The sequence below is a fragment of the Amphiprion ocellaris genome, chromosome 6 (genome assembly GCF_022539595.1).
Source record: "Amphiprion ocellaris isolate individual 3 ecotype Okinawa chromosome 6, ASM2253959v1, whole genome shotgun sequence".
NCBI lineage: Eukaryota > Metazoa > Chordata > Actinopteri > Pomacentridae > Amphiprion > Amphiprion ocellaris.
In genome coordinates, this window is record NC_072771.1 from 16,589,694 (window position 1) to 16,613,034 (window position 23,341).

The following is a 23,341-nucleotide window of genomic DNA, read 5'->3' on the forward strand; positions in this document are numbered from 1 at the left end:
CTCATAAATCACTCCTTGAGTTTACGCTACAGTTCTTTAAATACATCACTTTTAGATGATTTTACAAACCGCAATATTACCACAGTGCAACAAATTCACTTCAAATCATCACCTGATCCCTTAAGCTTAAATTGTAGCATGCAAAATGAGCATATTGCATCCAGTTAGTACAGTCTGCATAGCTCTCAATGTACATATTGACCCTTGTATTCATTGTTCATAAATCCTCCCCCAAACTTTATACAGAAATGTTACCACTTGGCTCCAAATGTGTATTTTGTTTTTCTTATTTTCATATATCCTAACATTGTGGCATCACTGACAAAATACTGTGTGGATCAGTACAAATGGGAGTGTGTTGTCACTATTACTTTCTGTTCACTAGTTGATACATTGGCCTCATCTGAGGATGATGATGAAGATGAGGAGTCTTCATCGGAGGAAGCTAAACTGTTGGGCAGTCAAAAACTGCTGCGTAAGTATGCTAATGTCTTCACATTACTAATGCTGCTGCAACAAATGGTCATTACTGACTAACCTTGAGTCACAGGATTATGAGTAACTGTTGTGAATGGTCACATATTTAAGAGGTTTATAATTAAATTTTGGGCCTGCAGTGTGTGTGGGTCACAGGTGGATGAATGATTTCACTCTGAATCAGAGGGTTTTTGCTACCTCAGTGACAGCTTTTACACAAGGAATGTCCCTGTGGTGACTAATCGTGGTTAACCTTAGATGTCCTCCAATTTGTCTATAGAGCAATTAGGTAACTCTGGCTTTATCATCGGGCTACTGCTGCCCGCTCTGCCCACAAAGAATCCAGCAGCCAGCAAGCATTCTGACCATGAGTTTGTGCCCTGATGGAATTTTGAATGAAATCTACTTAACATGACTTAACTGAGGCAGTTTTGAAACCACAACATCTGGAAAAAAAGTGATTTTATTTAAAGAAACAAAGTCCTTACCCATCTACTGCTGCCAAGCCCTGTGACTATAATTAGAAAAACAGGGTGAACATGATTGTGTAATGTCTGTTATAGAAGGAGATTCAAGGGGGTTAAAAAGAGTATCAAGCCTTAGTTTTATATAGTTTTACAAAATATATACATTGTTTTTGCACTTGCATCAAACATATTGTGTTCTGCCACCTGATTTTTTTTTATATCTGTTTTTTAGCAATGGCCCCACAATGGGCTCATCCAGAAAAAATGGAGAAAAAGCTTCACGCTGTTCCAGCCAGTAAGACTGTGAAGTTTCGATGCCAAGCCAGCGGCAATCCAACTCCCACTCTGAAGTGGTACAAGAATGGGAAGGAGTTCAAGAGAGACCATCGCATTGGAGGCTTCAAGGTTAATAATTAAAACTTTTGGAAATTCCTTGCCCCGCCTTCTTCTCATGAACACTACACCATCCTGAGCATTTCTTATTGAATCACTTCACACTCATTCACAGTGAGTGGAGATGTGCCAGTGATCTCATCTTCACATTAGATCAACACCCCCTCCCCTGGAGTAAGAAACACTTTCTTCAAGTAAAAAAAGGAGAGGCAGGTTTCACATTTGACCTGAGAAACAATGCAAGATGAAACTCTATGCCACAAAAAGGAACGTCGTGGCATAGTAATACCTCCGGGTGGGCAATCCTACCCCTCCGTTTGGAAGAAGGATAACATTGGCTGTCCTCATTCTAGCTATCAGTGTGTCGTATTACCTGTAATTACATCCATGCTGTAAATTTATCATTAGACCTTCTGTATTTATGATGTGTGGTGCGGTTGCTCTATTGGCAGCGTCTTCCCATTTCCAGACAGGCTATATTCAAGTGTAATGATAACTGCTGGCAAACAGTTAAGGTGATAATAGTTGATTAGACAGTTAACTGCTGTCTCTAGATTTACTCAACAGAGGTGTGGCAGGTGAGGGGTGTGGACCGGATCTGTTGTCTACTACTTTACTATTTCCTGTCAGTTTCACTGTGATCCCTTAGAGATTATCATAATTAATCTCTTTTTAGGATTTGTTCTAAGCTTTAAAGACATGAATTATTTTCTTTTTGGCAAAAGGAAGACTTAAAAACCATCGTCACTGTATTTATCCACAACCTTATCAGCCAACATATGAAATGTGCATTTGGTATTAGGTAGCTTTACATATTGTCCTGAATAATGAGTTTTCTGTGAATAGGTGCATTCAGTGGCAGCTCCCCACAGGTGTAGTGTGTATGAGCTGAGAAGAAGAAACAACCCTCCTCCTTCCCCACATCTGCTCGTCCCATCAAGGTGTGGGCCAGTCCAGCCTTGTCTCGTGCTTCCCCAGCCCATCTCCCTCCCCAGCTGGGACATATTTAGGAGTTTCCTCTCAGCTGCCTGCTGCCCTCGTCCCCCCTCAGTTCTCCACCCAGCCAGGCAGCACACTTAACCATCTGGCTGCTGTTTTTTCAGTCAAGGTGCAAAGGTCCGCATCAGCGGTCGGGGACGTCTCTCATCCCTCCCACACTCTTGCTTTTATGGCTGTGCTTCTATTGTTCATATCGTCTGCATGGAGACGTGCAGGAGGGAGAGAATAATGTGGACCACATGTATATGAAGCCAAGCACAACACATCTGGCAGTAGGCAGCTGGACTCCCTCATCACGTTTTTAGCTAAATGAGGGAAACCGTATGGCTCAGTCTGTGCATATGCATGTTTGATGTTGCCATTGCCTTAGAGGTTTGTTGGCTAATCACACACTGCCGGTCTTGGCAGATTTATGGAAGAAAAATTATAACATGTCTTGGAAAAAAGCGGCAGACATCAGTTGGTGCTAATAAGAAAGGTTGGGGCAGATATATATAAAACATGTACCCATTTTGCTGTTGCCTTTGTTAGGTAGGTTTAAAGCATTGGTTAGCTTCACAGAAAGAGGGTTAGTGTGTTATCACCACACACATCATAAACCTTATTAACAAATGCTTTAAAACAAACAAAACTTGATTAATTAGATTTCCAATTGGGAGAAAGCAGATGGAGAAAAACAATCATAAGTTAATTGAAAGTTTCTTTTGTTAAATTTAATTGTTGCCTCATTTACAGTTAAAACTGTTTGGATATTGTAAAATAATATTATTTATTTTCACCATTTATGTGGTGGACAGGAATTAAACCTGACCTGCTGGGAGAGCTTTGTTTTTTAGTTAGGAACTCTTCTTCATATTTTAGTTTTTTGATATCATGTATTATTGTATACCAACCACTGTAACCTTTTTGTCCACTCTTAGGTCCGTGACCATGTATGGACCATCATCATGGAATCTGTAGTTCCCTCTGACAAGGGAAACTACACCTGTGTGGTGGAAAACCAGTATGGCAGCATTAATCACACCTACCAGCTAGATGTTGTCGGTAAGAAGCAACTATAATTATGTTGTTAATGGTATGTACCTGACCAGGAGCTGTTGGTCACCTGTTGAATATTCATAGGCCTTTTCTATTATGCTGAACCAGTTTCACAAAATGTCTCAATTAAAGATATCTGAAAATTCAATCAAATGAGATCCTTAACCTAAAGGCACACAGTTATAGTCTCAAAGCCTTGGGTTAGGTGGGTGGTCCCTTTGCCACCTTTTTTGATAAACTGCGTCTGTTTACTTGTGGCATGAATGGTGGATCCATATAGAGGAGAGAAGTGATTACTCCTCTAGGGCCTGCCCTGTGACTTGCTCGTACGCCATTGGTCTTATAAATCACTCGGCAACTTCCTCTTTTGCTGCGGTCCCCTGGGCTTCGCCTGACCTCAGTAGATTTCTAGAGCCTGATGAGCACTGAGATTGTTTCAGTGAGGGGAAACTACTGTCACAACTGCTTACTAAGTCCCCACGGATGGCTGGGTTAGAAAAGCCTCGACAGTTGACATCCTGCCAGATTCTTGGCTTGTAAGTTTACTTTGGAGAGTTATTAGTCGTCAAAATGGAGCCACAAGAACATTGCATTTCAGAGTTACGGTGTAAGATAAGACACTTAACTTTCTTGCCCATCTATCATGGACAATTCTTAACAACTCCACAAGCAGTGTGAAGCTGGGGAACTGGCTGCTTTAAGCCTTTACTGTTGTCTGTGACTGGAATTGCAGCCTGAAATTATACTGTATCAGTTCAAATAATATAGACGACATTGTTTGCCATCTGCCCTGGTCATTTCCAGGAACAAAGACTGCAGTGACTCAGGTTTTATTTGGATTTTGTTTGAATATCAGTCATGCGTGTGCACTTTTAAATATATTGGACATTTGTTTGTCATTGATGTTGAGCGTTTGCTTCACTGCTCACTAAATGTCTTTCGGTTGTGTTGCAGAACGCTCTCCCCACAGGCCGATCCTGCAGGCTGGCCTACCAGCTAATCGCACGGCAGTGGTTGGCAGTGACGTAGAGTTTGAGTGCAAGGTGTTCAGCGACCCTCAGCCTCATATTCAATGGCTGAAGCATATTGAGGTGAATGGTAGCCGTGTTGGTCCTGACGGTTTGCCGTATGTCCGCGTCCTCAAGGTAGGAGCTTAGCCAGATGAGTACTGTGGCCACTAGTTAACTCTGCACATGTTGCTAAACTGGTTTAAATGTTTTTAGAATGCTATAGAATGAATTGAAAGCAGGAGATTTTAGTATGAAGAGATTTTTTATCTGTTTGCTTTCCTGAATTGCAATTTTTGTTCAAGAGCCTATATTATGCAATTTTTAGGTTTTGCTTTTCCGTTAAAGTGTTATATAATTGTACAAGGTCTACAAATTTATAGAACCCAAAGCCCACATCGACGGGCATAATTCTCTCCTCCAGAGAACACTGCTCCTTACCTGCCTGAAACACTTTGCTTGAGGTCTTTCTTCTGGTGCTTATCTATGTCACAATGTAACACAACATTTGCATAATGCCTGCCTGCCTAGCGCTGGCTACGTTGGTACAGACTCTGGCAAAGAATGAGCAACTTCATCGCAACCTGCCAGTATTTCCTTGCAAAGGTGTACCACTCTCTATTATTAGATCTTGGATTATAGTCCATAACCAAACATGACAGAACAGGCTGGGCTTTTTGGGAGGGGGTGTTTCAGACAGGGTGAGAAGAGGTGCTGCTCCAATCTACAGTATTATTATAAATACAGTGGAAAATAGTTTTTGGACGCATGCAACCATTCTGGTGAAAAAATAAACTCTGAACCTGCAAATATGCATAATATGGGATCTTTAAATGGTCAGTGCTGCCTGTGAAAAGAGTTCTTGGTGTGTCCCTTGCTATTTTAACTGTGATATAACCCACACAACCCATCAAAGATCCTGTGTTTTGTTTTTTTGTCTGTTATGCACATAACTTGTTTTTATTTCCAGCATTCTGGGGTCAATAGCTCGGATGCTCAGGTGCTGACCCTCTACAATGTGACGGAGGAAGAGAGCGGAGAATATATATGTAAAGTGTCCAATTATATAGGAGAGGCCAATCAGTCAGCCTGGCTGACTGTCACCAAATATGAGTCCTCAGGTAACCACCACGCAGCAGTACAGGGACGACACAGTGGAGGCGCTTCTAGGACCACCTGGAAAATCTAGAGCCGTATAACTCGAGACAACCTCAGCTGTTTCTCTCCTCCCTCCCTCCTTCTCTCCCTCCGTTTCTCCCTCCCTCTCTCCTCATTGCTCCTGACTGTAAATGACGCTATGGAAAATTCCCAGCAGAACAGTTGAAAGTGTTTAGTCTCAGGTTTATGTTGGACCTGTTCTCATTCCTGCCCCATGCCTGTGCTGTGCCCTCCTAATAAGGGCCTCTCTTGCCATCTTCTATTACTCCCGCTCCCTTGCCCTTCAAACTCTGTACACGGCTCACAAACTCGCTCTACTTTTTTCCGGCTGTCATCCTCTGCTTACCTGTGTTTCACAGACATCCTGTTGTTTGTCTAATGCTCACATAGTTTGTGTGATGGAGAGTTTGAGTGTGCCCTGTTCTGCTGTGGAGTTTTCCATGCCCATCTCTTGCATGCAGAGATGAAACTGAGGTATTTGATGTGGTGATGGTGTGACCCAATGTGGGGCTCAGCAGTACAGACTCAACCTAACCATATTTTCCACTAACAGATACTGGAGGCTCTTCCTGACAGAGTCCTCTGCAGGGGCTCTCGGTGGTACTTTTTGGGCAGATGGTGTCGGATTGAGGAGGAGAACGCTCCTCCATCCCCTTTCTCTTTCAGAATGCTTTACTCATGGTCCCCTTTCCCTCTTGGGCCTCTTGTTGGGTCTGCTTCCTTTGTTATTTTCTAGACCGCTGGCCTTAACACCACGGACAAGGAAATGGAAGTCCTTCAACTGAGAAATGTGTCTTTTGATGACGCTGGGGAGTATACCTGCTTGGCGGGCAATTCTATCGGGTTCTCTCATCACTCTGCATGGTTGACCGTTTTTGAAGGTATCAGTGGTTCTGTCTCTCTCCTATGTTTCCAATATTTCCAACCAAAGCCTGGCTCTTCATCTTCACATTTGACAGAAAGGATTCTTGCTTGATTCCATTTCTGGTTAAAAATGTGAGTGGAAGCCAGGGCACATTACAAGTACTAAAACTCCCCCTCTGTCTGAGCTCAGCATGACTCCAACTCCATCTAAACTCTCTAGATGGTATGAGCCATGCTCTGCTGTTTCTTAAATGAAATCAGTTAATGCCAAACAGCCCACAAACTGTCTGCTCTTTGGTCTACCATGACAAATAAATGAACTTATAAAAAACAGGCCAGGGGTATCTTAAAAACAAGAGCACACACAAGTATACTTCATGACCTTCAGCCAGGTAGGACCTCGCATTTATAGAAGGGTTGTTTGGCAGCTCTGATCAGATTTCACTTTGAACTGTCTCTTTCTTTCTCCTCTTTAATTGGTGTTTGCATTTGATTTGGTGTTGAGCTGATTTTCTTTGACAAGCACTACGAATGACATGTATTGCTGATGTCATTTCCTGCTGTGAGCACAGCGGCTGGCTTTGATAATTGGCTCGCTGTAGTGGATGTGTCTCATTCCTGAGGATTGGAATGGGCTTTTGTCCAATTATCAAGCTGCTTGTCAGTCATCCTCTTCACACAAGTGTAGCTCACTTGTGTTGCTGGTGTTGGTTAGGGGTGTAACGATACACTTCAGTTGGTATGGCATCCTTGGTTTGGGATGTTCAACATTGCAGGGCTTCCGGCACAAATGATTTATATCTGATATTCTCCTGCTAATATTAAGCAAAAAAAGTTATTTTTTTCAGTGGTAACACTTAATATAGTTGGAGATTTCTTATAGGTCTAAATGTGCATCTAAAGATTACATGGAGGAGGGAGGGAGTATGCAGCATTTTAGTCAACAAGTACATGGGCAACTAGAATAACTCTATGCAGAATTTATTTGGATTATATGTATTATTTATATACTATTGTACACTACCAGTCAAAAGTTTAGACACATCTTCTCATTCCATCCATCCATTATCTATACACCGCTTAATCCTCACTAGGGTCGTGGGGGGGGGGCTGGAGCCTATCCCAGCTGACTCGGGTGAAGGCAGGGGACACCCGAGACAGGTCGCCAGTCTGTCGCAGGGCCACATACAAAGACAAACAAGCACTCTCACATTCACACCTACGGGCAATTTAGAGTAATCAATTAACCTCAGCATATTTTTGGACTGTGGGAGGAAGCCGGAGTACCCGGAGAAAACCCACGCATGCACAGGGAGAACATGCAAACTCCATGCAGAAAGATCCGGGGAAAGCCAGGACGCAAACCAGGGATCTTCTCGCTGCAAGGCGAAAGTGCTAACCACTACACCACTGTGCAGCCCAGATCTTCTCATTCAATGGTTTTAATTTATTTGTATTATTTTCTACATTGTAGATTAATACTGAAGATTAGCACTGTTTTGTTTACAACATAATTCCATATGTATTCTTTTATAGTTTCGATGTCTTCAGTATTAATCACAATGTATAAAATAATTCAATAAAAACCACTGAAGGAGAAGGTGTGTCCAAACTTCTGACTGGTAGGGTATAAGTCTTGATCAACTGAATTTACATTTTAAAAAAGTTAAGGTGGCATATGCTATTTCAGAAGTGTTTTTAGCAGTACGCCAGACTTCAATGCAGGAGCTGATTTCTTTTAAATGCATTTTTCTACAATTGATTCTGTATAATTTTTTAAAACCCAAAATAAAGAAAAGGTCTAATATAATTAACTGCATCATTATTAACCTTAATGTGATTTAAAGCCAGAGGCAGACTACTGCGATACACATTCAGAACTGGCATTTCTTGCTGTGTTTCCATAATGTATTCTTGTAGATATTTTGAAGTATCACAAAAACAAAGAAATTAATAGAAACTGCAACATTCCAAAAAAATTTTGCATGATATTTTTTTTTTAAAATGTTTTCTTTAGAGTTCATGCACATAATGGGAGGTGGAAACACCTTTTTTTCGAAAGGCCTGATACAGCGAACATTTATCTCACATGACTATTTAGCTGTTTCCACTTCTTCTGCCGTTGTTGCCCCTTAACTGCCTAAACATGGCCGGTACCATCTGACATGAACAATAATTACAAGTTTCTCAATTAAGCAAAGCCCGAAACTTTATTTTTGTGTCAAAGATGGCAAAGTGTTTTTTTATTAGTCAAGGTTTTTCAGCAGATCTTGTGAGGATACTATTCAACCTTGTTTAAATTACCCAAAGCAGTTAATGGAAACGGCCTTAACCCACTTTTAAAAATAATTATTTTTATGTTGTATTATTTTCAAAGTTGCCCTCAAATTCTCTTTACACTTACATGGAAACATGGCTTCTGAGATCCAGCTCCTGTGCACAAATCTACATCCCAAACCAAAGGATGAGCAAAACATTTTTTTTACTAAAATGTGGAATCAATTACACCCCTACTACTGGTACAAATAAACATTGGTGTTTTCACTGAAGGGGAGGAAAAAAACAAGCTCTGAATTGGAGCATTTGCTCACATTTATTTTTCTTTTGTTGCATTTTAGCACACAAATATGTTGTCTACTTTAAGAAGCATTGTATTACCAGCACCAACACACAAAACCCGTTGAAAATTGTATTACAAGTGACGTCAAAGTTGAATATTGTATTGATTAAGTCAAGCAGTTAAACTACTACACTGAGCTCATGCTTTGTGGTATGCTGCTTTAGACCTACAAATAGACATGAAATGTGATTTAGACTATTTGATGAAGTAGAAATTATGTGCAGTGTTGAAATGTTGTGTGTGAAGTATTGATATTCTGTGTAAAAGTCAGATCCTTTGAGGACTGTTCACTTCTATATACCCATTAACTAGGCACAGTAACAAATATTTGTGTTTATATTAGGGATTATCTGAGTAAATTTGGGAATTTGTGTTTGTCCCAACCATTTCTTGCCTCACCTGCACCTGTGGTAAGTTTGACTGCACTATGAATCAAGAGACTATATGACCACTTCTCACACTGACACAGTGTTTTAAGTGCAGTCATCTGTTTGGGGAGTTTGCGTCCCATATGAGTTGGTGTCAAAGGCTCTGACTTTTAGACATGGCAGTGTGTGCGTGTGTCTGGGTGGGCCATTTGTTCTGTTGGTGTTGTCGAGTACTTGTGTGATTGGGTGTGTTTGGTGTACTTGGGTATGTTCAGACAGTTCATTCATGACAGCTGATCCTACCCCCTGTCACCCTGCCCCCCTATCTAGCTGTCGCTCACTACCCTCCAGCCAGCCACACCTACTTGGAGGTGGTCATCTACTGTGTGGGCTTCTTTTTCATTGCCGTCATGATTGCCATCGCAATCATCGTCAAGATCCGCACGTCCTCAAAGAAGAGTGACTTCAACAGTCAACTGGCCGTCCACAAACTGGCCAAAAGCATCCCCCTGCGCAGACAGGTAACAGAAAGTAGATAGGGGGTTTGGAACATCTTTATTACCTTTCATCTGCCATTTCTTCATATATGTATAGAGTTAATATCTTTCATAATGTTTACATTTTATTTGACTCATTTGCACAGTTTCACAGCAGTTTTTATTGATTTTATTGCAACAAAGCATGCATTCACTGAGCTTTCAGGTTCATTGTAGATCCTTGAGGTCTGGTTCATCAGGTAAGTACATGTATTGAAGGAGGCTAAGACTCCTTGGGCTTGGTACAACATGTCCAGAACACACCAGCTTTACATGGTCCTATATAGGAACTGAAACTCTGGCACTATTGGCTAAATTATTTTCTGCTACTGATGTCCACTATGAGAGGAGTAATGTCAGTGTTTCTTGCCTCAGGTGTCTGTGGACTCGAGCTCCTCCATCCACTCTGGAGTGATGCTGGTCCGTCCCTCCCGACTGTCTTCCAGCGGCTCTCCCATGCTGTCAGGAGTGTCTGAGTATGAACTGCCTCAGGATCCCCGCTGGGAGCTTCCTCGGGACAGGTGTGTATTGGACAAAAAAGGAACATCTTAAAATCAAAAAAACTTCTGAAAGGAAATTTCCCAGATCAAATAGTTGATGTACTAAGAGAAGAAGCAGCTTCACAAGTGTTTTTACCTGAATAGCTGATGTTGAAAGCTGCATCAGAACAATGTGTGAATGAAATTTAAAGTTTCTCACACTGATAATACAGATTTTAAGTTTAACTGGATTTACTGATAACATCTCCCACGTCTTCTCCTTCTCAGACTTGTTCTTGGGAAGCCACTGGGTGAAGGATGCTTCGGTCAGGTGGTGATGGGGGAGGCGCTCGGTCTCGACAAAGAGAAGCCAAACCGCGTGACCAAGGTTGCAGTCAAAATGTTGAAATGTAAGTTAACTTTTCTTCTTAAATATCAGGTTCAGTCTGTTTTGGTGGATTGATACAGAAACTAATGAGATAAGCAGAAATAAGTTAGTATTTTGCAGGGAAGAAAGTTCTTTAGTGTACAGGAATACATTTTAAAAGAATTCTCAAGTCCAAACTCTAGAATGAGATTCAGACACCTAGACTGGGATGAGCCGATACTAAGAGGCGTCTGCCATTGGATCCCAGCCATTGTACAAATGGGGGAGAGGAGTAAAAATTTATGAGACATCCCATATAAAAGTGTTCATTAAACAGTGCAGAGGAGTGAAGATGTAGGGATGGTAACATTTATTGTCTCCTACCTTAAGTGCCTTTCCTCGGGGAGCATTCTACAAACCCCAGCCAACTCCTTAAGAGTTGCTATATTGTATATACTTTGCAGGATGATTATTGAGTGACCTTTTTGGCCTTTTCACCAACAGAACTCAGACTAATTACCCTAATATGATTTGTTTCTCCTCCTTTACAGCTGATGCCACAGAGAAAGACCTGTCAGACCTGATTTCAGAGATGGAGATGATGAAGATCATTGGGAAGCACAAGAACATCATTAATCTGCTGGGAGCCTGCACACAGGATGGTAGGACCAGACAGACGGAGGGCCTGCTACTGACCTGCCCCGCTCTGCTCAGACAAACACACACAGACACGCACACACTGTTGTCCCACACTTTGAGAGATGTGTAGAAAAGCATGCATAAATGATTCTGACACCCGCTTCCGAATTTGCGGTTTGAATCGACCACAGCTGCTGTCATTTCTCTCCAATCATCCCTGACAAAAAGTAAAGGAAACTGACCTCTAATGACCCTGCAGTACACATCACGCTGTTGCCTTCACACTACAAGACAAGGCTCTTTGTTCATTTCACTTTATGTACTGTTCCAGCATTAAATTGTATTTTAAGTAAGAAAATCTCATTTATATTTTGATACGAATGTATTTATAACACCTGCCCGTTAATGCAGGTTGTTATGTTAATGTTAATTTACTTGTGTGTCAGTGATCTAAAACTATAAAACTATAAATTTTACATCCAGGTGGTTTTTGAGGATATTGTGACCTTTGCATTTGTGACCATCACGCATAGATTTTTAAGTATTGCCCTTAGTAGATGTTCTTAGACAATATTCTTAGTGCTGCCTTCACTGCTGTTCTGTAAGGTAATTGCAATCATTTTGTAGTATTTTGATACATGACCCCTTCTAATGGGGATGGTGTTATTTATTAGAAGTTAATTTGTATACTGACAGTGTACAGCATGAACCATATACCATTTGACTTATTCTTGTATGTCTTCTGATTATTTGTAGGTCCTCTATATGTGATAGTTGAATATGCCTCCAAGGGCAACTTGCGGGAATACCTACGAGCTCGACGCCCACCGGGAATGGAGTACTGCTACAACCCAGACCAGGTTCCTGTGGAGAACATGTCCATCAAAGACCTGGTGTCCTGTGCTTACCAAGTGGCCCGAGGCATGGAGTATTTGGCCTCCAAAAAGGTAACCACAGAGTACAAGCAGCTGCTCTCACCCTTTTATAATTTATAGTCAGATAGAAAAATACATGAGTTTGAAAATAAATATTCTAACAGATTTGTACTTCAATGATTGATTCGAAAAGCTTGTGTTCAGTTCAAGTTATTTTTTATTTTTTTGCAGTGCATCCACAGAGATCTTGCCGCTCGCAATGTTTTAGTAACAGAGGACAATGTGATGAAAATAGCTGACTTCGGCCTGGCAAGAGACATCCACCACATTGATTACTATAAGAAGACCACCAATGTAAGTACTCTCAGTATTTGATACATGTTCTCCACAAATGAAAATCTCATAGATCGCATAGTCACATTCATACATTTCCCACAGGGTCGTTTACCAGTCAAATGGATGGCTCCTGAGGCTCTGTTTGACCGGGTATACACGCACCAAAGTGATGTGTGAGTATCACATGGCATTACTTTACCAATTCAGTCTTGACGGAATGTGAGGGAAACGTTTAGTCGTGCAGAAAGTCTCGACACTCCCCTCTGTTTCTATCTGCAGCTGGTCGTTTGGGGTGCTGCTCTGGGAGATCTTCACCCTGGGAGGCTCTCCATACCCCGGCGTCCCTGTGGAAGAGCTGTTCAAGCTGCTTAAGGAAGGCCACCGTATGGACAAGCCCTCAACATGCACTCATGAACTGTAAGGATACCGTATGTGTGTGTATATATATTAAATGTTAAAATACTGCCAGATGCATTGTAGCTGCTTTTAATAAGTTACTTAAAATAGTGTCTTCTTTTAATAAAAATTTGTGACTTTTCTCTACTAATACCAATGATTGTCTGAAATTACAAGCTTTTTCTATATTCTAGCACATAAACTCAATAAAGCTCTGTGATTTTCTGTTAATGATCTTGATTGATCTCCAAACTTGTTCTGAAGCAGATTACATTAATAGCAGAAATACTGACGGCTGTGTCTTGTGATGGACTTTTTATAAAAGAGAATATTTATATTGATAGTTGGTAAATTGACTTTAGTATGAAGGTATGAAGGTGTTTGCCTCTTGTGTGTACAAAACCCGTTTTTGTATGATTCTTTACAAACCCATCTTGAAAGCTCAAGTCTCGTGTCTCATGCTTGAACTACACAGTTGGCATTAATTATATTACCCATGTTGTTGTGTATCTGAAAAATTCCAGGTGCTTAGCAACGTCGTAATGTTCTCTGACATTGTTTGTGTGATGACCAATGAAATGAAATGCTCAAAGGTTGAGTTAGCTCCAGCTGGAACATAATGTTCAGCTTTGTTTTTAGACTGTCACCTACCAGCTCCAGCTAAAGATCTGGGCTTTGAAAACTCCTTGCAAGAATTTTAACATTCATTTAACGTGTTTGATGTTTGAGAAACTAAAACCAAGAATCAGGAGGAAGGACAAACCTGACTAATTTCGAATCATGATCTCTGCAGATATATGATGATGAGGGACTGCTGGCATGCTGTTCCCTCTCAGAGACCCACTTTCAAACAGCTGGTAGAAGACCTAGATCGCTGTCTGGCCATGACATCCAACCAGGTCAGTCTTCCTCTCCTTAGCATGCAGACAAACAGCAGATATGTCTGTTCTACAAGTAAAAAGCAGACCTGATTGTTTTTCTCCTCTTGTGCCTACAGGAGTATTTGGAGCTCTCAGTGCCTCTGGACCAATATTCTCCCAGCTACCCGGACACCCGCAGCTCCACCTGCTCCTCCGGCGAGGACTCTGTTTTCTCCCACGATGCTGGAGCGGAGGAGCCCTGCTTGCCAAAGTTCCCTCCCCACTCCAATGGGGCAGCCATTAAGAAACGCTGATACCTCATCTTCATTCAGACAAACATTGACATTTCCTCCGCTCCCTGCCTCATGGGGTTGGACTTCTCCCCACATTCCCAGAGATGAAGCTAAAAAACACTGGTGCTCTGTGAGAAAGGAGCTTGGAGACACCTTGTAGAACTTGTTGGATCACGTGGACTGATGATTGCAGCCGTTTTCCGGTTCTTGGCGGTGACGATGTTTATGGGGCACTTTGTATTAAACGGGAGTGGCAGTTTGTCACAGTGTCAGAAAACAGCAGACTCCCACTTTTCTCTCCACTGTGGGCTTCCCAAAGGCAGGCCAGGAGAATCTAAGGACTGACTAGGATTCTGTCAGTTTTTGTAGGTTTCGTTTTGTTTCTTCCTCCGCGGTCATTTCATCAGTAGTGAAGGACGGCGTTCTGCTTTTCTGACCAAATCTAAGAGACATGCAGCACCATGGTCCACTGCATTATTCGCTATCTTGTAAATACAGTTAGAAAATTATAAATATGAATATATATTTACAGTGTACTCTTATTTTTATTACCATAATTGATTTATTTTGTTTTGTACAAGGATTCTTTTGTTTGATCCATTTTGAATATAGTCCTGGGGGGCAGTTGTTACATGAAGGTATTTTAAAATTGCTGAGGATTACATGGCCAGTTTTTTTTTGTTTTTGCTATACCACAGCTTTGATTCCCCTAAATTTACTTCATAATCATCAATGGATATATATATATATATATATATATATATATATATATATATATATATATATATATATATATATATATATATATATATATATATAGGGTTTTCTATTTTTTTAAACTGCAAGTGCTTTCCATGACACAACCTTTCAAAATAGTGTAACTCAGTGTTTGGGGTTTCTCTCCAGCAGAAACAGATAGATTTAGGAAAATGCTTGTTGTATGTCTGTCTGTATGCGTGTGTGTATGCCGAGTGTGTGTGTGTGTGTGTGGGGAAACTGGTCTCATTCAAAATCATTCATTTAACTTCAAGGATGGTCGCAACTGTAAATATCCCTGGTTGTTCGCCATGCTTGTTAAAATCCAGAGTAATCTGCTTCAGTCAACATCATGCACTTCCACTGTGCATGCCTTCCATGTGATGAACTTAACTTCTACTGTAAATGCTTTAACAGAGGTTACATTTGCTGCCATATAACTTCTGATGAAGGGTTGCGGAACACGTATGTCATCGTAAAAAAAGGATTACATTAAATAAAATGCTATTGATAAACAAACTAGCCTGAGCTTTCAGAGTCTGAACTCAACTCCATAAACCGGTCCATAAATAACCAGATTTTCATGTTTGTGATATAAATTATATTCACAGAGATGAAATGATGGCTACTTCAATCTCCCACCCATTTAACACGGGTTGCTGGGGTCTGATTAGATATGATAATGTGCTGCTGACATCAGAAGAAATGTTGGCGAGTGCAGAGAGCCACAGCCGGCAGTAAACATGTAATTTATGACTGGGTGAATGGCTTGGCAAGTGCTGGTAGCTACACTTCCATCCATCAGCTGCACCAACCTTGATGCCTGTGTCTGGCTCTGGCTTCCTGCCATTGGCTGATGCATCACCTGGATTGCAGTCTCCACGCAACAGGCTAAAATCAGCCACGCAGCGCCACTCGCTCTCGACCCTTTTTAAAAGTCAGCTCTTACAGCTCGGGTCAATGCAGTTAGCCTTCACTGCATACTGTATTACAGGGGGAGAGCGGTTTATTCGCTAATGGATAACACATCCTTGTTACTTTCCTGCCAATAGTTATATGAATTTAAGCTGCTGGGATTTGTAAATTAAAACCAAAATAGTGTGTGCTTAACAGTACGTGTCACAGCCTTCAAGGAGGTCTGTTTTACTGCGAATGGCCCCCTTTGGATTTCCACGCACACTTCCAGGAGTCAAACAAACATATGACCTTATTGTTTTGGGGGAAAAATATCACTCACGCCTGGAAACGGGGAGTAATAAAAAGTATCATCTGTGTGCCGTGGTTGAGGTGATGATGAAGAGCTCTATTTAAGAATAGAAAGGACAGATGAGGCCTTGCTTTATAACCTGCTAATGGTGCAGAGCGAGGAGCAGAGGTGCCATTAGGTGGAGGGTATTATCACTTCTGACAGATGGCACAGGAAGAGTTTGGTAGAGCAAAGTTCAGCAGTTATCGTCCAGTATAGCAACGGTTAAACCGTCGGTGCTGATAGCTGTGATTTCAGTGTGTGTCTATAATTTAGCTGCGATGAGGACACACAGGGGAAGGTTATTGTTGGCTGTTATGACTGGGGAACGTGACAGTATCTAATTAAATGGTTTCTAATCACAGAGATGAAAGAAGAGGCTGCTATGTCCTGTTTTTGTCTTCTCAGAGAAATTACTGTCTGGTGACTGATTGGGGAATGCAAATTGATTTGGGAATACTGGAATTTCAGCCATCCAAGCATTACCCAGCTGTAACTGGTATGTTACAGCTCCAGCAACACTTATTGCTCAGTTTTGGTTTTCCTAATATAGCGCCTCCCGTTATACCAGCTGCTGGTACTTTTTATTGAATATGGAAAAGGAAAAAGAAATCATTAAATCTAGACTAATGCCCTTAATTGCAGGATGCAAAATGCACGTTTAGAGAATCTTTGCTCTTAAATGGACCATCAGAGGTGGATCATGATGTGGTATTAGATGAAATGTTATATCATTTGTTTAAAAGAAGCAATGGTCCAAAATGGGCCACTAAAACACTGTTGCTACAACAAAGTCAAGGAACTGTGGTTGGAAATTTGAAAACGTTATCTGACATCCAGTGGCAGAGCCAGACAACTTTTGTAAGTGGCATGGTTGAGAGCTTTACTCTGACTAGTGTGACACAGAAACTATTTGTTCATTTTCTTTTACTATGACAAATATCTCTATGGCAACTAGTCGTTTTTACTGATCCTTTACTTTCATCATTATGCCGGTATTACTGCCATGTGGCAGAGCTCCATGAAAACTTAAATATAGTATTTTTTTCCACATAACCTTCAGCTGATTTAAGAAGTACCTGTCACTAGTAAAACAAATGGAACAGTTGTTCCATGTTATGTGTTGTTGCTGTTACAGTTTAAGTTACATTACTGTCTGACCTAGCTGTGACCACCACTTATTTCAACCCCCTGCCTACAATATTAACAGACATTTATTTTTGGTGATTTTTTTTTTTTAGTTTCCCAGTTTCCCAAAAACTGCTATTTTTTTTGTAATTACATTAATGTTGGTTAATTCTACATAAGCAGTTAAATGAATGAGGAATTAGGCAAAGAAACAAGGAAACACTGACTTAAACCCGCTGGTATTTTTCATTCAACTCACACATATTTTAGATAGACCTGACCAATGAACTGTTGTCTAACAAGATGGAGTAGTGTTTTTTGTTTGTTTGTTTTTGTTCTTCTTTATATATTTTTATATATATACATACATATATATATATATATATATATATATATATATATATATATATATATATATATATATATATATATATATATATATATATATATATATATATATATAAAAATAAATAATTTAAGTTATACATTAAAGCTAAAACTATAAATTTAAAAAATATTCATTAAACGGTTACGGTTGTCCAGATGTGTGTATTTAATGTTAATTAGCAAATTACGGCTAACAAATGAAGCAAAGAGGACGAACGTTATTAATGTAGCTATTATTAGCATCACCCGGCTTGTAAAGCGCGTTATTCCCTCCGCCATATTTGCCGCCAGTTGTTACGTCAGAAAGTAACAAACTTTTGTGATGATTGTCGATGCTCTAATGAAGAAAATACCAAAACCAAGCAAAGGGGAATAACATTTCTCAGGTAGGAGTGATTGAGTTATTTAAGAGCTGAATTTGATATATAAAACTAAGTAATCTTTGTCTAAGCTAGCACGAATGTATGAAAGTGGCTGCTGATATTATGCTAAGTTAAGCTAACTTTAGCTAACTATTAATTATATGTCAATGGTAAGTATGTTAGCATGCTAATGTTGGCATTTGGCTATGTAAGGATAGCCCCACGTATCTGCTAGCATACAGTAGCTCATTAGCCTCGTTTAAATCGCTCTCTAATGAGTTGTTACAGAAGTTCAAATGAAATATGAAATAGCTGGAGTAAATTTTTACTTGCGAAATATTAATAATTTTACAATTTGTGCTGCTATTTTTAAACAGACTTTCAGACTTTATCTCATGTTTGGCTGAATTTGTTAAATATTTGCGTTAAACATCCCCTCTGGTGAAGTTTTTACTTTTTTGACATGTCTGTATGGTGTTTTTTTATATGCTACAAGACACATTATGAGGAAAATACACGGTTTCCAGTTCAGATAAGTACGGATTACTCCAGTGTTATAACTTTTAACTGTGTCTGAGCAGAGCATTGATGGTTGGAGGATGTCAGATCAACTGATGCAGGGGTAGCGTAGATCTGCATATTTTAGAGGTGTGGCGTTACATCTGAGCCATTTTAAGGCTGGAGGGGGTTATTTTAAATATGTAGAGGGACTTTAACAGCAGGGTGCAAACTACATTGAAGCCAGGTCAGCTTGGCTACCCTTTATAAAACAACCTCTCTTGAAAACATGATCTGTGAACATTTAAGAAGGGTCTCTAAAATGTTTATAGTATGCTGTTTTTGCCTACATTTCTGCCTCTTCACCACTGTGGGCCCTGCATCAAATTAGGCTTGCTGATGTTAGATTAATACACGTGGGTGATTAATCACTGATTCACTGTAGTAAAGATACCATCACGCATGCTGTTCTTGCCATTCCCATCAAAGCATGCTGGGGCAATATCATTAACTTTGCTCACTTTAACCAAAAGATCAGAAAGATCCCACTCAGTCTGTGCACTGAATCACCATTATTCATCTCTCTGTTTTCCTGTCAGCACACATTTATGCCAAATAGAAAACAGGGCAGCTCACTGGCAAATTTAGCATTTACCCAAAAATCTATGCCAGCAGACTGAAGAGCAACCACAGCCTGAGGAGCCTTCTGTCAGCACATATCAAAATAATACATAAAAGACAAATGGAGTGCTTTTTAAATGTTGAACCTGTTTCAGACCACAAAAATGTGAATGATCCCAAAAGTCATGATAGAGTTTGCACAGTGGGCAGCATTGTCCAGTTAAGAGAAATTATAGACCCTGTGAGCATGACATTTTGTGAATATAAATCACAAAATAATTAACATATCATCTGCAACGTGCAATTTTTCAGTCAGTAATGTGAGCAAGATGAGCCTTGTGTGTTTCTTTGGTGGCCTGTGAGATGAGCTACTTTCTGTTCGTGTTTACCAGAGATGAGTTGATTTATTCCAGTTTGGAATTATCATCTGCAGGTGGAGAGGAAAGCCTGATCCTCACCATTTATCTCCACCTTCTGTTTCCTGTCAGTGCTGACAGATGACCTGCCCTTCAACTCTCTGCCACCCTTGTGGAGGAGACACATCGTCAATCAGATCATTTCTCTGCTCAGGAGAGAGGGTCCTGGGACGCTGATGCCCGCAGTGATAATGGTAGTGGTGATGGTGTGTATGTGTGTTTGTTTCTGCTTACTTGAGCCTCCAGGAAACACAGAGCGGTGACATCAGCCTGCTGTCGTGTACCTCTGTCTCTTCACAAATTAACGGATTATTTATGGGAGCAGAGGAGGAGAATTTAGTGCAGAGGACCTGCCACTACACGTGAAAAGACTTGGAGAAGGGTTGCAGTACTGAACCCATGAATATCATTCTGGCCAGCGTCCATGTGCAAGGTGAAGGAGACATGTCTCTTGTCCCGACATTACTCCCCATGCCAAGAACATAAAAAAGAGACCTCAGACACTTCAGACATTATGTGTGTGGGTAACCACAGCAGACGGGCTTAACTCCAGTGCACCACAGATTTCAGATGATTTCAACATAGAGGGGGAACTTTAATTTTCAGTTGTTTGCTCACTGTGACATATTCTCCACCCACATGAACAATAGTTCAGATGATGTACGGCTGTTTTGGGTCTGAATGTGCCTGCTGTGGTTTTGGGTGTAGTTTTCCAAATACTTTCAATGATGTAAATATTTTGTTGACGGATATCGAAATATTGGTACTGAACCTTTTGTTGGCCTCCTGAAGTAGAAATGACAGCCGAATACTGTCAGTGTCCTCTCCTCGTGTGTGCTCTTTGGTTGTTGATGTGTCTGACTCCTCTGAGGGCCCGGGCCCCTGCTTGTGAGGAGTCTGTCTTTATGACAGGTCCCCGGTGCCCTGGCTGCTCTGTGGGACAGACATGACAGGAGGGGTGAGCCTGGGGCACACCCCGTCACTCACTGTATGTCTCACTGTTGTCTTTTCCCACATCACAAAAAACAGAAGCAAATAAGTTCATTGGGAAGTATCTATTTCATGCATGGTAGCTCTTTACAGAACTTTAGATTACAGTTTTATTTTAAAAAAAAATGAAAAAGAGCTTTATGTTCAAAAGGGGTTTATGAATACATTTTACTGTAAGAATGTTTCAGTATTTGGGGTTTCTATTTTGTAGCTATGCAGCAACTTACTAGTACTACCAGGTAAACAAAGCAGGAAAAATGGAGAAAAAAGTGTACTGATATAATTAATTATTGATTATTAATTTTAAAATGATGACACATTTACAACAATGTTATCCTTAAAAAGTATTAAATGTGGAATACTTCATACAATAATTAATACAAACTTTATTTAAGTTTTTTTGAGCAATATACAGTGTAAAGATTACAGCGGGAAGCTTTTTTTTTTTTAAATCAAATTGCACTTAATTTACACTACACTATAATTATATTGAAGCATGACTAATGTGCAAGGTAACATTCTAATCACATTGTAAATTCGTGGCATGCTGGGTGTAAAATAATGCTAGCCCCTGTTTACTGCTTTTTGTCTGTAATTTTAGAGGAGTTGATTTATTCAGATACAAAACGACCTATGCAGAACACAGTTGGCTAAATATTCACCAAACAAACAAAAAAATTTGATCCAACATGAAACGTGGATAATTACAGTTGCCGGGTATGGAGGCTGTAAAGTAAAGCAGTCTCTTGTTCACCCGTTTTTCAAGGCAGTTTCAAAGAATTCGGTATGTGGACTGCAGCCTTTTAGAAATAAAAACAAAACAACCAATAAGATTATTTACAGTGTCATTCTGTTGTATGGATCTGCTTTTAATAGAGTACTTGCCGGTTCCTAGTGGTACTTAAATCGAGCTGCAGAGGATGAAAAGAAGACTATGGGCCACAAGGGGATAAATATTGGGCATGACAGAAGTAAGCACACGTAAATTATACTCTAAGTGTATTTATAAATACTGGGCAGCTATGTAGTGCAGTTATGGGAAATGGCCGGGTTTTTCATGAAAGGAATTTTCGGCAGCGTCTAAAGAGGTTTCAGCCAGCACCAAAATAACAAGAAAGGAAATTAAAATTTTCTCTTTTTTAATTTTAAAACCTTGTTCACTTCTTAAAGGGGGTTTCTTTTACCAATGAAAAATACACATCTGTGTTTATCAGATGTCCAGAAATGGCAGGTACATGCATAGATTTCTAAACAAGGTAACACAGACTTGCCTTTACTTTACATGAACTGATCTTACTGTTGTGCACAGTCCCCTCCCTGAAAGGCCCATTCTGAGACAGGAAAAATCCTGCTTGGCGGGGAAATGATGTTAGCTTTTAATTTATGTGAAATTAAAGAGTAAAAAAAGTTCAACACTTTACAGCTCAAATACTTTATTGTTACTGTGTAACCTAAAGTACATATTGTATTCTCATGAACAGTCACTGTCCTCTGGCACTTTATAATATGCATTTTTGTTCCTGCTTCTTAAAGTAAAATAACACTGTGAATTGCCACATTACAAAGTGTTCCCCAGTGTAATTTCTCCCCCTCTCAACACAAATTTGTTACCCACTTATTCCCTGTACTTTTTCCTTGTCACAACCAGCTCAGAAAGTATTTCGTTGTATTTCATTTACTCTAATTTGCAGCTGTAATCTACTTTACCCAATAAAGTCTGCAAAAGTGCCACAGACCAGACTGATGGCAAGAAATTCTGAGGCAAAAGTGTCTGCAGTGTGCATGTATTTGCTATGATTTGTAGAATGAGTATTTATGGCGTCTGGAGGCACGGGTGTGGTCAGGTAAATGAGATGGGTGAGGGTGTTTGTTTGGTGTTGAGCTGGCAGGAGGGTGGAGAGGGGGTAGTGGTAGTGGTAGCTGCCTGACAAGGTGTGTGTTGGCGTCCATACAAAAACTGACGCCTGCAGGCATGGCCCCGCCTCTTTCCCACCAGATCGACTTTCTTCAGCACAGGAATGAGACACAGACACCTCCTCCAGGCTGAGACATATAATCTGGGCCTGTCAGGGCCTTTATCAAACAGGATCAACTAGTGTGCTGGGCCTTTCTCCACCGTCCCCACAGGCAGCAGGATACCTGCACGCGCATTCCTTCGACACATCCCTGTCCCAAGAGGCGTATCACTTGTCTTTTATGGCAGCTCAGCTCGGCGGAGGGGGGAGGGCTGGGGTACAGTTGCTCCTCTGCATTGTCCCGGCTGAAAACTAAGATAGCAACGTAGCCTTCATTTTGGAGGATTTTCCTGATCCCCTGGGTCTCCAAATGTCAGATCGCTGATCGACATAGAATCCCTGTTTTAGAAGAAAACAGATTGTGGTGCGTTTTCACTGCAGAGATAATGACAATGTGACGTGCTGATTGTGAGGGATTACTTCAGAAAGCCTCTTATAGCCCCTTGAGAATACTGCAGCCCACCTGAGGGAGCCCTCCTTGGCTCAGTTGTTTCAGCTCGAAGCCCCTCTGCTGCACTGTGAGTGACCAGATAAGAGAGGGTATGAATCAAAGCAGCAGCGTCACTGTGCACAGGACTTTAATCATATCACTTGCCCCTGAGCCATATGTCTTTGTACTCTCTTTAATTGAATTGAGCCTGGGATGAGATTGGCTGACATACCTTCCAGTGACTGAGCCGCACTTTAAGAGCGAGGGAAGGAATTAGAGCAATTTGGGATGGTTGTTTTCTTGGCATGTGTGGCATAAAA

General features: G+C 40.6%; 1 protein-coding gene across 5 annotated transcripts in view; it reads left to right on the forward strand.

Moving 5' to 3' along the window:
- Positions 1-15,450, forward strand: part of fgfr1a (fibroblast growth factor receptor 1a) — a 28,601-nt gene extending 13,151 nt beyond the window's left edge. For 2 of the 5 annotated variants that reach the window (XM_023274126.3, XM_055011457.1), the window contains exons 4-18: positions 386-475; positions 1,177-1,349; positions 3,257-3,380; positions 4,329-4,519; positions 5,352-5,502; positions 9,722-9,918; positions 10,303-10,448; positions 10,695-10,816; positions 11,325-11,435; positions 12,169-12,359; positions 12,519-12,641; positions 12,726-12,796; positions 12,903-13,040; positions 13,813-13,918; positions 14,017-15,450. In XM_023274126.3, the coding sequence (XP_023129894.1) occupies positions 386-475; positions 1,177-1,349; positions 3,257-3,380; positions 4,329-4,519; positions 5,352-5,502; positions 9,722-9,918; positions 10,303-10,448; positions 10,695-10,816; positions 11,325-11,435; positions 12,169-12,359; positions 12,519-12,641; positions 12,726-12,796; positions 12,903-13,040; positions 13,813-13,918; positions 14,017-14,193 (2,111 nt within the window). In that variant the 3' untranslated portion in view covers positions 14,194-15,450. Of the gene's footprint in view, positions 1-385; positions 476-1,176; positions 1,350-3,256; positions 3,381-4,328; positions 4,520-5,351; positions 5,503-6,275; positions 6,421-9,721; positions 9,919-10,302; positions 10,449-10,694; positions 10,817-11,324; positions 11,436-12,168; positions 12,360-12,518; positions 12,642-12,725; positions 12,797-12,902; positions 13,041-13,812; positions 13,919-14,016 lie in introns of all 5 variants that reach the window. The other 3 variants (XM_023274130.3, XM_055011458.1, XM_023274131.3) reach the window with 3 other exon arrangements.
- The last annotated feature ends 7,891 nt before the right edge of the window (positions 15,451-23,341 follow it).